Genomic DNA, 13,369 nt, shown 5'->3' with positions numbered 1-13,369 from the left:
CAACACGCCCCTGTGCACAGCCAGTCGAGCCTTTTTGGATAGTTTCTGACTGCTCATAAAGGCATGCAAAGCTCCATTCACCATGTTCCCCGCGTTCACTCTCCTTTCAATATCACTATCACACTTGCCATCTGATGTAAACTTTGATCCTAGATATACAAACTCTTTCACTTGCTCAACTTTTTCTCCTCCAATCAAAATATTACACGTTGTCATTTCTTTCTCCATTTCAAAAACTAGTGTTTTAGTTTTACTTACGTTCACTTTCATTCCTTTCTCTTTTAAAGCTTCATGCATACAGTTTACCATCTCCTGTAACTCCTCCGCTGATGACGCCAGTATAACCTGATCGTCGGCATAGAGCAGACATTTGTCGAGTAATTCATTCATCCTTAATCCACTTTCAGACTCTTTCAAATCTGTCAAACAACTATCCATAAATAGGTTGAACAGCCACGGTGACGCAACACATCCCTGCCTAACACCTTTAAACCACTCAGTGTGCGCTCCGTTTATCCTGACACAAGCACTCGAATCCTCATATAAGGATTTCAGTGCTCGTATCAAGAGACTGCTCACCCCATGCATAGAAAGTGCTGACCACAATTCATTCCTCTCAACTCTGTCATAGGCCTTTTCCAAATCCACGAATGTGCAATAGACTTTTTGACTCTTGGCCAAAAACTTTTCGGCTATGCACCGCAAAGAAAAGACCTGATCAGTACATCCCATTCCCTTTCGAAATCCCGCTTGAGCATCCCATATTTTGTCATCAGTTTCATTCCTGACTCTATTAATCAATACCTTAGCATACAATTTGCCGACGACGCTAAGCAGGCTTATACCACGATAATTTTTGCAGTCCAGTTGTGACCCTTTTCCTTTGTAAAGTGGCACAATAACAGCCTTACACCAATCTTTTGGTACTCGGCCGCTTCTCCAACACAAATTGAAAAGGCAGTACAACTGTCTAGCTACGACGCCTTTTCCTGCTTTAAGCATCTCGACCGACACTCTATCATACCCGGCAGCCTTACCCGCTTTCATACTCTTAAGTGCTTCCACAATTTCAAACATTTCAATTTCGCCTTCCATCTCATTCTCTTTTTCTTCGCTATAGCAGAACTCTTTCTTATTTTCTTCCTTTTTTTCAAATAAACTCTCAAAATAGTCCTTCCATATCTTTAGCACACATTCTTCTCCTTTCACAACGCTACCATCCTGGCATCTGATCCTAGTCAGCTCTCTGGTTATAGTTTTTCCTCGGGCTGACCTTACGGATTTCCATAATACTTTCAGATTTGACTGAAAGTCTTCTGATAGCCTTTTATCAAAATCCTCTTTATACTCTTCTTTCTTTCTAATCACAGCTTTCTTAACCAAATCTTTCATTTTTTTATATTCCTTACGTGCTTCATTCACATCCTCATCTATAACCTCTTGCATTCTTAAGTTAGCTTTTGCTGCTAACAAATCCAGCCATGCTTTCTTCTTTAATCGCACAAGTTCTTGCACATCTTTACTCATCCACGCATTTTTGTGATTTTTCCCTTTCCTTCTTCTACTTACACCACACACTTCAACAGCTACTTTCACAATTCTTTCTTTAAATTCCTTCCATCCATCTTCAATATTGCTCCTCTCATCTAAATCTTCAATTTCATCCTTCAGTTTATTAATATACTTCTTACCTACATCCATATCTTGCAAATTTTCTACTCTCACTCTTTCCAAAGCGCTGGTTTGCTCCCTTACCCTGTGCCGCCAGCGATTGAAGATACCCCTTATCCGGGATATCACCAGTAAATGGTCCGAGTCAATGCCAGCACCGCGATATGCACGGGTATCCAGCACTTTGTTCTTCAATCTTTCATCTACAATCACAAAGTCTATCATACTTTTTAAAATACCTTCCACTCTTGTATAGGTGTGGATCTCTTTATGTTGAAACATTGAGTTCGACACAAAAAGATCCCACTCTAGACAAATTTCTAATACACTTCTTCCATTATCATTCACCTTTTCGTCACCAAACGCACCAAGCACCTTTTCATATCCATCACGCTTTACACCCACCCATCCATTAAAATCACCTAACATAATAATCTTCTCATTTGGCTTGGTAACTTTCAATACTTCTCTTACACTATTCCAGAACTCCTCGTTTTCGCTTTTTGCTGATGTTGTACCCCTCGAACCCACATCCCACGGTGCATAAACACCTAAAACGAAGATCCGAGTGATTCCAACTTTCAGCCTTAATAAAAGTAGTTAGTTAATTAAGTGTATTGTGTAGTCTGCCTATTAACGGGGAATTGGTTTATGTATGACTTTATGTAGGCTAGGCTAGGCTTTTAAATAATCCCTTCCTAATTCAAATTTCCTTAAACTATATTTTACGAGTGTAATAAATTGCATCAAAATCCGTGTCTATTAGATTTTGCTTTACAGAATTACAAACATACATTCATTAGTCCTTACAAACTTTTGCATTTTCTAGTAAGGTGGTGCAACTTACAATAAAAGATAGAATATACTTTAGAATATTCGTTAACTGCTATAAACTGTAAAGGTATGTTATTTTTCAATCACACGCGATTCCTAATCCTCTCAATAAAAACTCTTCATGTTTATGATGCCTTATTACTTAAAAGAGTTTCTTTGTGTACAAATCTCTTAGTTTTGTGAGATACACGGAGGTAAAGACCGTGTTAAGTAAATGAAGAAGAAAAAAATCAAAAGAAAAAAAAACATAAAAATAACTATAATTAAAATATAGTTAAAAATGGGTATTCGTATGCAAGTGTGTGGTTCTATTATAGGTAAGAGCAATTTTTAAATATATTGTTTTCGTACGATTATTTTCTGAAGAAATGTTGAATCACGCACGTTTTGTGTCACGTAATAAAAAAAAAGATTTTAAATTTACAAAGACTTTATCTTATGTTTTCATTAAGATTATTATAGTTATTATAACTAGCTGTGCCCACGACCTCGTCCGCGTGAAATAGTTATTTTGGGCATCATTGAAGCCCTCAAGGATGCCCGTTATTTTTCACATTTTCCATTATTTCTTTGCTCCTTATAGTTGCAGCGTGATGTTATATAGCCTAAAGCCTTCCTCGATAAATGGTCTATTCAACGCAAAGAATTTTTTAATTCGAACCATTTGTTCCTGAGATTAGCGCGTTCAAACAAACAAACTCTTCAGATTTATAATATAAGTATAGATATATAGTACCTACATTCGAAATTTGATCAAATCAGTTACCTTAATAGTTTCGTTTAAAATATCTGACATATGTACATCGTGAGACGACATATTTGTATACCTATGCGTAGAATAAATATGAGGTACCTACATACTAACTTTCGCCCTTGGCTCTGACCGTGTGATAAATACCCAATGTCCATTTGGTGTACTTCATAATATAAATTTTTTTTATAAGAATACGAAAGAAAGTTTGTTTGTTACATCTTCACTGCTAAATAACTGACCCGCCCTCCATGAAATTTTCTCTATGGAGTACGAAAAATTACTAGCTTACTTATCACAGAACATCATAAGACTATTCAGGACTTAGGACATAAAATATTATATTCCGGAAAACAAATTGCAAAAGCGAGTGCCGTGTGTTTCCCGGCAACAATAAAAAAAAGAATAGGACCACTCCATCTCGTTCCCGTGGATGTCGTAAAAGGCGACAAAGGGATAGGCTTATAAACTTGGGATTCTTCTTTTAGGCGATGGGCTAGCGACCTGTCACTACTTCAATCTCAATAATATCATTAAGCCAAACAGCTGAACGTGGCTTTTCAGTATTTTCAAGACTGTTGGCTCGGTCTACCCCTCACTTATTGACGTCACATCATCATCATCATCATCACTTAAATCTAATTAAAACTACTACTATTAAATCTAATTAAAGCTTCCAAAGCGCATGTGTAAAAGAAGCGGCGGAACAAACTAAACTGCAGCATTTTCATCGAATGAATGTAAATGCAAAAAATGAATATTGATACATACATACATACATAAACTCACGCCTCTTTCCCGGAGGGGTAGGCAGAGACTACCTCTTTCCACTTGCCACGATCCCTGCATACTTCCTTTGCTTCATCCACATTCATAACTCTCTTCATGCAAGCTCGGCGGTTTCGGGCACTTTTGACCTGACCCTTCACCAGGACGTCCTTAATTTGATCAAAATATGTTCGTCTAGGTCTTCCCACCCCGACCTTTCCCTCCACACTCTCCTTGTATATCTGCTTAGTCAACCTGTTTTCATTCATCCTCTCCACATGACCGAACCATCTCAACATACCCTTTTCTATTCCTGTAACTACATCTTCTTTCACATCACAACATTCCCTTATCACGCTGTTCCTTATCCGGTCACTCAATTGAATATTGATACACGTATAAATGTCTCCCGCAGTATGTTTCCTCAGCATGAGCATGGGAGCGATGTTCACATGGCCTTCCTCATCACTCATGCTGCTCAGATCGGAGGACACGGTACTCAACAGGCCCATGACTGACGGGGAAGCGGCCTTACTCGGCAGTATATCTAGTATAAGTGGCCTCATCAGTTGTCCTATAGTCGGCTTCTTTTTGGACAAAGTGGGAAGAAAATATTGCGCGATAGTGTCGTCTTCTATGAGCGTAGTAAGTATTTACATACATACATATGGTCAGGTCTATATCCCTTGCGGGGTAGACAGAGCCAACAGTCTCGTAAAGACTAATAGGCCACGCTCAGCTGTTTGGCTTTAAGATAGTATTTAGATTCAAATAGTGACAGGTTGCTAGCCCATCGCCGAAAAAAGGAATCCCAAGTTTATAAGCCTATCCCTAGTAAGTATTTGTTTATATGAAATGCACAATTGACGGCCTCTGTGACGCAGTGGTAGTGCGGTTGTCTGTGACACTAGAGATTCCGGGTTCGAATCCCGGAAAGGGAACAAGAATCGAACATTCTCGGATTGACCTGTGTCTTGGATGTTTATCTATATGAGTATTTATTATAAAATATCATTGAGCTAGTACGTACATACATACATACATACATAAAATCACGCCTCTTTCCACTTGCCACGGTCTCTGCATACTTCCTTCGCTTCATCCACATTCATAACTCTCTTCATACAAGCTCGGCGGTTTGAGCTAGTATCTCGTAAAATAAGCTTCGAATTTACTTAGAGGCTAACTCAATCCGTGTAATTTGTTCCGTATATAGGTATTTATTTATTATGTAATGTACCTACATGAAACTGTTCAACTCAAGATAAGGTCCCAGGAAGTTAAAGTCTGTCCTGTCAACCCAAATATCAAATATCACAATATATATATATATAAGTTTGTGTGTGTGTCTAAGTGATAATCATGAATATTGTTCTTCTTCTTCCTCCTGGCTATAGTCCGGGTTGCATCCTCACCACTCTGGAGAGAGGAGCCCGGGGTATGCCTTTGACCCTGGATGCTGGATTGAGTGAGTCAAGTTTTTACACGAAGCGCCTCCCGTCTGACCTCCGCAACCTTTGGCATAGATAATGAATATTGTTCTCTCTACATCAATCTTCTAAGAAATTGTTTAAGACTGGAGTACTTAAACAACTTTAAGCCTTTAGTCTACTTTTGCAAAAAACATCTAAATTCTATCTTAACACCAAATAGCTGAACATGGCCTATCAGTCTTTCCAAGACTGTTAGCTCTGTCTACCCCGTAAGGGATATAGATGTGATTATATGAATGAAAAAAAAAGACTGATACCTACATCATCCAATCGACGCATATTCCCCCAATCAATACAGGTTCTAATTCTATTTTATTTTATTCCAGATATGTTGGACACTAATAGCCTTCTCTTCAAAAGTAGAACTAGTTTTAGCGGCCATCTTCATATCGGGCCTTAGCGGCGCTGCATACCTGGTAGTTCCTGTGTTCGTCAGCGAATTCTGCCAAGACTCCATCCGAGGGGCAATGACCTCAGGGTCAGTGATCTTCAGCGGGACCGGCATGCTGTTGTCGTACCTTCTCGGGGGATTGCTGGATTACTACACCATGTCTTATGTCTACCTGGTAGTTTCAATCGTGAGCGTACTCCTGCTATTTTGGCTGAGAGAATCTCCCGTGTATCTCATGAAAGTGGGGCGGGAAAAGGTAATTGTTTTGTTTATACTCGTATGTAAATTGTATAAGGTTTTGTTTATATCGGTACTAATTAAAAGTCTTTGTAAGAGTGATGTCTAGGATCATGTCTTGATCTGGCGTTTGGCGTGTAAATATTAAAAGATAATTTAAGCAATGACATTATCTTGATTAGTAATCATAAACCTCTTTCTAATTGCTAATTGCCTAGTACTTTAGTTTTAGTCAGCGCACATTTTGCTTGATATCTTATACGAATTTTCGTCACGTTGAGTATGATCAAATTAAGGTTGTACCTACGAGTACCAAAATAATAAATATCTATGCTGAAATATTCTAAAACTGTAATGAAAGATAAAGCAGATAAAGTTTTTTTTAAACAAGTCGATATAATGTTTTAATGATCCGTGATATTTACCATAAGTTACGTATAAGACGGCCTCTGTGGCGCAGCGGTAGTGCGCTTGTCTGTGACACCGATGGTCCCGGGTTCGAATCCCGGTCAGGGCATGATGAGAAAAGAACTTTTTCTGATTGGCCTGGGTCTTGGATGTTTGTCTATATAAGTATTTATTATAAAATATAGTATCGTTGAGTTAGTATCTCGTAACACAAGTTTCGAACTTACTTCGAGGCTTACTCAATCTGTGTAATTTGTCCCGTATATATTTATTTATTTATAAGATTTTCAAAAACATATTATATTTTTTAAAATTAATTTATGGTTTTTTTAGGACGCAATCAACTCAGTCGCCTTCTACCGAAGCGAGCCGCCGACTTCCAAAGAAGTGTTGCATGAAATCGACAACATCCGACGAGCCCTAAGTTTCGGACCAGACAGTAAGTTTTCTACGATTTTCCAGAAGTTTCTGGAATTTATTCTCGCGCGATTGGTCACGCCAGCCAAGGAACATGTGTCAAATAGTTTTAGACCATCAGTAGTTTCGTCTATCTGTGTATGTCAATCCAACACTCATTTTCACTCAGTGGGTAATCAAATAGATTCGTTACGAGTTTAAACCACAAGTCACTACTCCCCAAGAAATATGTACCAAACCCTTCAATAGCATCTTTTTTTTCTGTCATAAACTGATTTTCGCTCACTTACCTTAGGTAAAGACTTTGCTTTTAAACGATTTCTTTATTCCACAAGAACTTTATGTTAAATAACTTTGATAAGTTTTTGAAACGATATCGTAAATTGTTTGTATTCTCATCGGAATTTTACCATAACATTTTTTCCTCCTGCCGCTATGACCACCTCTGGAAAGAAGCTCAAGGTGCGTCTTTTTAGCACTGACCTTGTTGGGCGAGTGTGGTTTGGACACGAAGCGACTTCGGTCTGACCTCAACTAACTTTATAGGACCTTTTCTACACTTTTGTACTGGTACATACATACAAATAATCACGTCTATATCCCTAGCGGGGTAGACAGAGCCACCAGTCTTGAAAAGACTGATAGGCCACGCTCAGCTGTTTGGCTTAGTGATAGAATTGAGATTGTACGGGTAATATGCCAGCTTACTCACTAAAACCCCTCCGTGCGCCAATCTTGCTATTATAAGGGCATCACAGGATCGCAAGGTATTCCACCATGATGCTCTCTGACTGTCATAGGCGTACAGTAATTTTCCAGCCGCCCTTTCCACTCTTGCGTCGTTATGTGTCCCTTGTAAGCGCGCACGACAGCTAGAACTTAACCCATCTTGGTAATTCTTACTAACATTAAAATAAAGATAACTTTTTCGGGAAATAACGTCACACAACGAAGCGTTTTGCTGTCGGATTTATCCATGTTATCAAACACTATAAAGAGTAACGATGTTCTGTTTACTGATGGATTAAAAACATATGATCCTAAGCAAACGAACTAACATAAGATTGTAATAAAACACCGTAATTTAACGGTTATCTGGATATAATTTTAAGTATTATTAACGTGCTTATATAAAAAGATTAGTGAATGTGGTTACGGTAAAAGATAATTGGAAACTACAGTTTTTGCCTAGCCTTCCGGTGAAGGTGTGATTTACACGAAAAACTATCGCTGTCTCGTTTAACGTCATGAAAAAAGTGAAACAGCGATAGTTGTTCGCGCGATAAAGACGGCGTTGCGCGTGCCATGCTGCGAAGGCAGATCTTTTTATATAAAAGTATTTTATAACACAAATCTTTTCCATGAATGTCGTAAATGGCAACTAAGGGAAATGCTAATAAACTTGGTATTCTTCTTGTAGGCGATGGGCTAGCAGCCTGCCATTATTTGAATTTAAATTCAATCATAAAGCCATACAGCTAAATAACCTTAATGTGCCCAAGACTATTGAATCTCTCTACCTCGGAAGGTATATAAACGTGACTATATATATATGTAAAATTAATCATTTATTCATATAATCACGTCTATATCCCTCACGGGGTAGACAGAGCCAGCAGTTTTGAAAGATTGACAGCCACGTTCAGCTGTTAGGCATAATTATAGAGTTATTAAGAGATTTAAATTAAACAAATGAAATAATTTACTCTTTGTAACTTTCCAGGTGATTGCCCCGAAGAAGAGACCTTGAAAACAATGAAGAAACCTGACATATCACCTTGGGAATTCTTCAGTAAGTACTTCTGATACATTCAAGTTAACCGTGTGGTTCCCGGCACCAATAGAAAAACGATTAGGACTAATCCATCACTTTACCACGGATGTCTTAAAAGGCGACTCATATTATATAGCTGTCCCGGCAAACGTTGTTTTGCCATATAAATAATTTTTAAGTAATTCCTATTTAAAAAAAAAATAATAAGTGTGGACAACCCTTATCAATAAGGGGTATGAAAAACGTTTGCCGATTCTCAGACCTACTCAATATGTTCACAAAATTTCATGAGAATCGGTCAAGCCCTTTCGGAGGAGAATTTTATCTAGTCATTAAATAAAAGTACACACATTTGGAAAACATAGGTACAAACAATGAGACATCTGGGTTCCCGCCAAAAGATCCCGTCGGGCTAGGGTATCTTTTGTAATTTTGGATGAATAAAGATCATCTATTCCATCATGAAAACAATGCAAACTTACCAGGACATTATAAATTGCAGAGCGTTCGAAGGCAACCCGCCGCGCCTTCTACATCTGTCTCATTCTCATGACAGCGTCCGTCTTCAGATCATCTATTCCATCATGAAAGCAATGCAAACTTACCAGGACATTATAAATTGCAGAGCGTTCGAAGGCAACCCGCCGCGCCTTCTACATCTGTCTCATTCTCACGACAGCGTCCGTCTTCCAAGGCATAGTTGTGGTTCAAGTATACGCAGGACCTCTGTTCGAACAGGTATTTTTTCAAGACCGGTATAGTCACGTCTATATGCCTTACGGGGTAGACAGGGTCAACAGTCATATAAGACAAAACGGCCACGTTCAGCTGTATGGCTTTATGGTGGAATTGATATTCGAAAAGTACATCAAACTATATAAATATAGCGTCATTGTGCCGTGTGGTTCCCAGTACTTTAGAATAGGACTACTCCATCTTTCCCATGGATGTCGTAAAAGGCGACTAAGGAGATAGCCTTATATACTTGGGATTCTTCTTTTAGGCGATGGGCTAGCAACCTGTCACCATTTGAATCTCAATTCCATCAAAGACATACAGCTGAACGTGGCTTTTCAGTTTTTGTGAGACTGTGGGCTCCTATCTGTAAGAGATAACATGATTATATGTATATCATTGTGAGAAAAATAAACCTTATTGTCTCAAGAATTAAAGGTCACGATTATCTTGGTGTCTTAATGATGATTCTGTCAAAAGCAGTTGGCAGACATTTTGTATTTTCCATGTTACCAATATAGCGACCTATTCATAAATACTGAACTAGCCTCCAAAAAAGACCTAAACCAATCGACAAAAGACCATTTTTCACGGTTTTACTGAGACTCGAACCCCTTTTCCACTGATTCAGAGGCATTGCGTGGAGCGAACATTTGCGCCAAAGAGGCCGTTTATTATGTGGCGACATCTCTACGCCACTCGTCAACAACATCAAATCACACAACAACTGTCAATCATCTCGAAGAAATCGACGTGCTCAGCCAATAGCAGCGAAGAATCTAAATCGCGATTTCAGAGATTTCATGGATTGGAGCATAAATACAACCTCCGACACAACATCAACGGAGCCGCGGTTCCCCAGGCATAACACCTAGCCTGGCGGAAGATCTTCCCTTTGGTGGCGGTCGAGCCGAATCATCTCTCCCTCTACATTGGTGACCCCGACGTGATTGGAAGCAACCCTCTCCATCATCATCCACTCCAATCCTCAGCATCACTCCTCACTCTGCAAGCAGTCTCACAGCAAGCCAGCAACTGGGTATCGCAGCAGGTCCATCGCAGCCAATTCAACGAGCTTCCTGGTCCTGTCTCCACCTGCACTCACTCTCATCGACTTCAGCGACCGACGCATCTACCGCAGCCCACGCCTGGATTTCTTCGACGGCCGCTCTTCTCTCCAGCGTGGCAGCTCTGCACGATATCTTCCGGCGCCAACAAGTCGACTTCGCTCTCTACTGTCTCGACTCACCGCAGACTACGAGCAACGCAAGGGCTCACTCCTGACTCACTAGGACTTCGAGCAACTTCCGACTCACTGGAAGACAACTGGCACTTGCAAGCTACTGAAGCACGGATTGCACAGCAAGATCAAGACTTCAGACCTCCGGTCTTGGGGGGGAGTACTGTGGCGACATCTCTACGCCACTCGTCAACAACATCAAATCACACAACAACTGTCAATCATCTCGAAGAAATCGACGTGCTCAGCCAATAGCAGCGAAGAATCTAAATCGCGATTTCAGAGATTTCATGGATTGGAGCATAAATACAACCTCCGACACAACATCGTCGGAGCCGCGGTTCCCCAGGCATAACACCTAGCCTGGCGGAAGATCTTCCCTTTGGTGGCGGTCGAGCCGAATCATCGCTCCCGCTACAATTACATTGCAGAGAGTTAACTCAAAAACTATCAAATTACAGGTGATTCCAGAAATGTCGACCACATTGGCAAGCGTTCTGTTCGGAGTCATAAGCGTGACCACAGGATTCGTAGCAGCGTATCTGACTGATCTCATCGGAAGAAGGGTAATTATCCTACTACTATTATAAAGGCGAAAGTTTGTATGGATGTTTGTTACTCTTTCACGCAAAAACTACTGAACCGATTACCATGAAATTTGGTATGTAGGTAGCTGAAGACCCAGAATAACACATAGGCTACTTTTTATCCCAGAGTTCCCGCGGGATTGATAGGGTTTCCATGCGGACGAAGTCGCGGGCGGCCTCTAGTGATTTTATATTCGTAAAACTGTGAACGAAAATTGATTCTTTTTCAAATATAAAATGTGGCAAAAAAAAGTGAGTCAGGTTTTTACACGAAGCGACTCCCATTTGACCTCCGCAACCTTTGCAGGGGAATCTATCACGTATTGGATCGATCATGGTCACATATCCAGTTGCCTGAATCTGCAAATTCATTACGATGTTTTCCCTCACCGCAAGAGCATCGGTTAGTATTCAAACGTTACTTCAAAAATAGCCGAGGTGGGATTTGAACCTGTCCTTTTTTGCGCCACCCGCATTTAGACCTTACCGATTCGACCACGAACGCTCTTACCAACCTGAATGCATATATCTTGGCTGAAATCTCTCCTTTGCCCTGTTTTCAAGTCTTTCATTCTCCTGCCAGCCTCTGATCATTTACTCGTCCGCGGCGGCCGGCGCCTGCTGCGTGCTGTGCGGCACTCAGATCCAGCTGGAGTGGGGCCCCACTTGGGTGACTCCCTTCTTCATATACCTCTTCACCATGTTCTACACCTTCGGCGCGGGCACGGTGCCTTTTGTGCTCATCGCTGAGATATTCTTACCAGAGGTTCGTATTAATCTTAATCCAACTAGGATTCAAAGCGTTAATTGACGACACGTAAGATGAGTGTCTTATAATTGGAGAAAATTAACGGTCTAGGCAGCTCTCCTCTATAAAATTGGGATAAGTTCGCGAAAAAGAAAGAAAAAAAGGCAACATATTTCCGACTATGCTCTCATATTTTCCAGGACGTTTTTTTATTTTATATTTATTTTATAACTTTCAAAAACTTGTAGTTATTTCTAGAATGAATACTTTTTTGTTTAATACTTATATTTATTAATCCCATGCCAATGCATTATTCTTATTTACCAGCAGTGCAGAAATATCAAAATCATCTGATGCGAAGTTCCTAAAGTTTTCCATTCTTACTAAGTCTTTTTTCGCGATGAAATGATTAGTAGCTGTAATAAGATACGTTTATTCGGTATGATCGAGGTGTGGTAAAGGTGTGGTAAGGACGCCCTGGTAAAGGGACAGGTCAAGAGTACCCGACACCGCATAGCTTGCACGAAGAGAGTTATGAATGTGGATGAAGCGAAGGAAGTATGCAGAGATCGTGGCAAGTGGAAAGATGTAGTCTTTGTCTTCCCCTCCGGGAAAGAGGCGTGATTTTATGTATGTATGTATCAAGGTGTGGCATGACCTTTAACGCTATAACTTTTAATATTTTCCAGGTCAAGAGCTACATCAACATGATCTCAATCGAATGGCTGTGCCTCTGCAACTTCCTCATCCTGGTCATCTTCGATCCCCTGACCAACCTCATCGGGCTTGGCAGCGTCTTCCACCTCTTCGCCGCCATCTGCATCCTCACCGGGATCTTCAGCTTCTTCTTCATTCCAGAGACCAAGGGGTTACCAGTGGATGAAATCCAAAGTCTGTTCGCTCCGCCGAAAAAAACTGAACAGTTTAACATGTCTTAGTGGAGTGAATTTGGAACTATGGGCGCATTTTAAATACGATGCAATGTGATGTAACCAATGACTTTTTGGTTGACTGGAAGAAATCCCATTGGGGGATAATTTATAATTACATCAAACCACTAAATAATTTGTTATATTTATTTTTATGTGCAATAAATTACATACATACATACATACGTACATTTTGAATGATCGTAAAAACCGCCTTGTATAAATTTCCTTTACTTAATAATCATGTGTACAAATGAATATTTAAGTTATATAAGAAATAAAAATACTTATACACACTTCTTTGTTCGTAACTATATTATAACATATTTTTAATTAATTCTATCATTAAGCCAAACAGCTAAATGTGGCCTATCAGTCTTTTCAAG

At 39.9% G+C, this 13,369-nt stretch overlaps 1 protein-coding gene across 1 annotated transcript; it reads left to right on the top strand.

Annotated features, from left to right (window-relative positions):
* Positions 1–2,663: 2,663 nt before the first annotated feature.
* LOC106137988 (facilitated trehalose transporter Tret1) lies at positions 2,664–13,282 on the top strand. The gene is made up of 9 exons (XM_060951362.1): positions 2,664–2,822; positions 4,440–4,669; positions 5,844–6,164; positions 6,887–6,992; positions 8,694–8,762; positions 9,370–9,482; positions 11,181–11,285; positions 11,890–12,072; positions 12,744–13,282. The coding sequence occupies exons 1-9, from the start codon at positions 2,786–2,788 to the stop codon at positions 12,990–12,992; spliced, it is 1,413 nt and encodes a 470-aa protein (XP_060807345.1). The 5' UTR covers positions 2,664–2,785; the 3' UTR covers positions 12,993–13,282.
* Positions 13,283–13,369: the final 87 nt, after the last annotated feature.

The sequence above is a fragment of the Amyelois transitella genome, chromosome 24, assembly GCF_032362555.1.
Source record: "Amyelois transitella isolate CPQ chromosome 24, ilAmyTran1.1, whole genome shotgun sequence".
Lineage (NCBI taxonomy): Eukaryota > Metazoa > Arthropoda > Insecta > Lepidoptera > Pyralidae > Amyelois > Amyelois transitella.
Note: the sequence above shows the minus strand (reverse complement) of the source record. Positions and strands in the feature narration are given on the sequence as shown.

What these genes read in the sequence shown, in the direction of transcription:
- LOC106137988 (XM_060951362.1), top strand. Translation starts at nt 2,786, where the DNA reads ATGGGTATTCGTATGCAAGTGTGTGGTTCTATTATAG. An exon ending in AGTGTGTGGTTCTATTATAG is followed by an intron (nt 2,823 to 4,439) that starts GTAAGAGCAATT and finishes TGTCTCCCGCAG; the next exon opens with TATGTTTCCTCAGCATGAGC. An exon ending in TGTCGTCTTCTATGAGCGTA is followed by an intron (nt 4,670 to 5,843) that starts GTAAGTATTTAC and finishes ATTTTATTCCAG; the next exon opens with ATATGTTGGACACTAATAGC.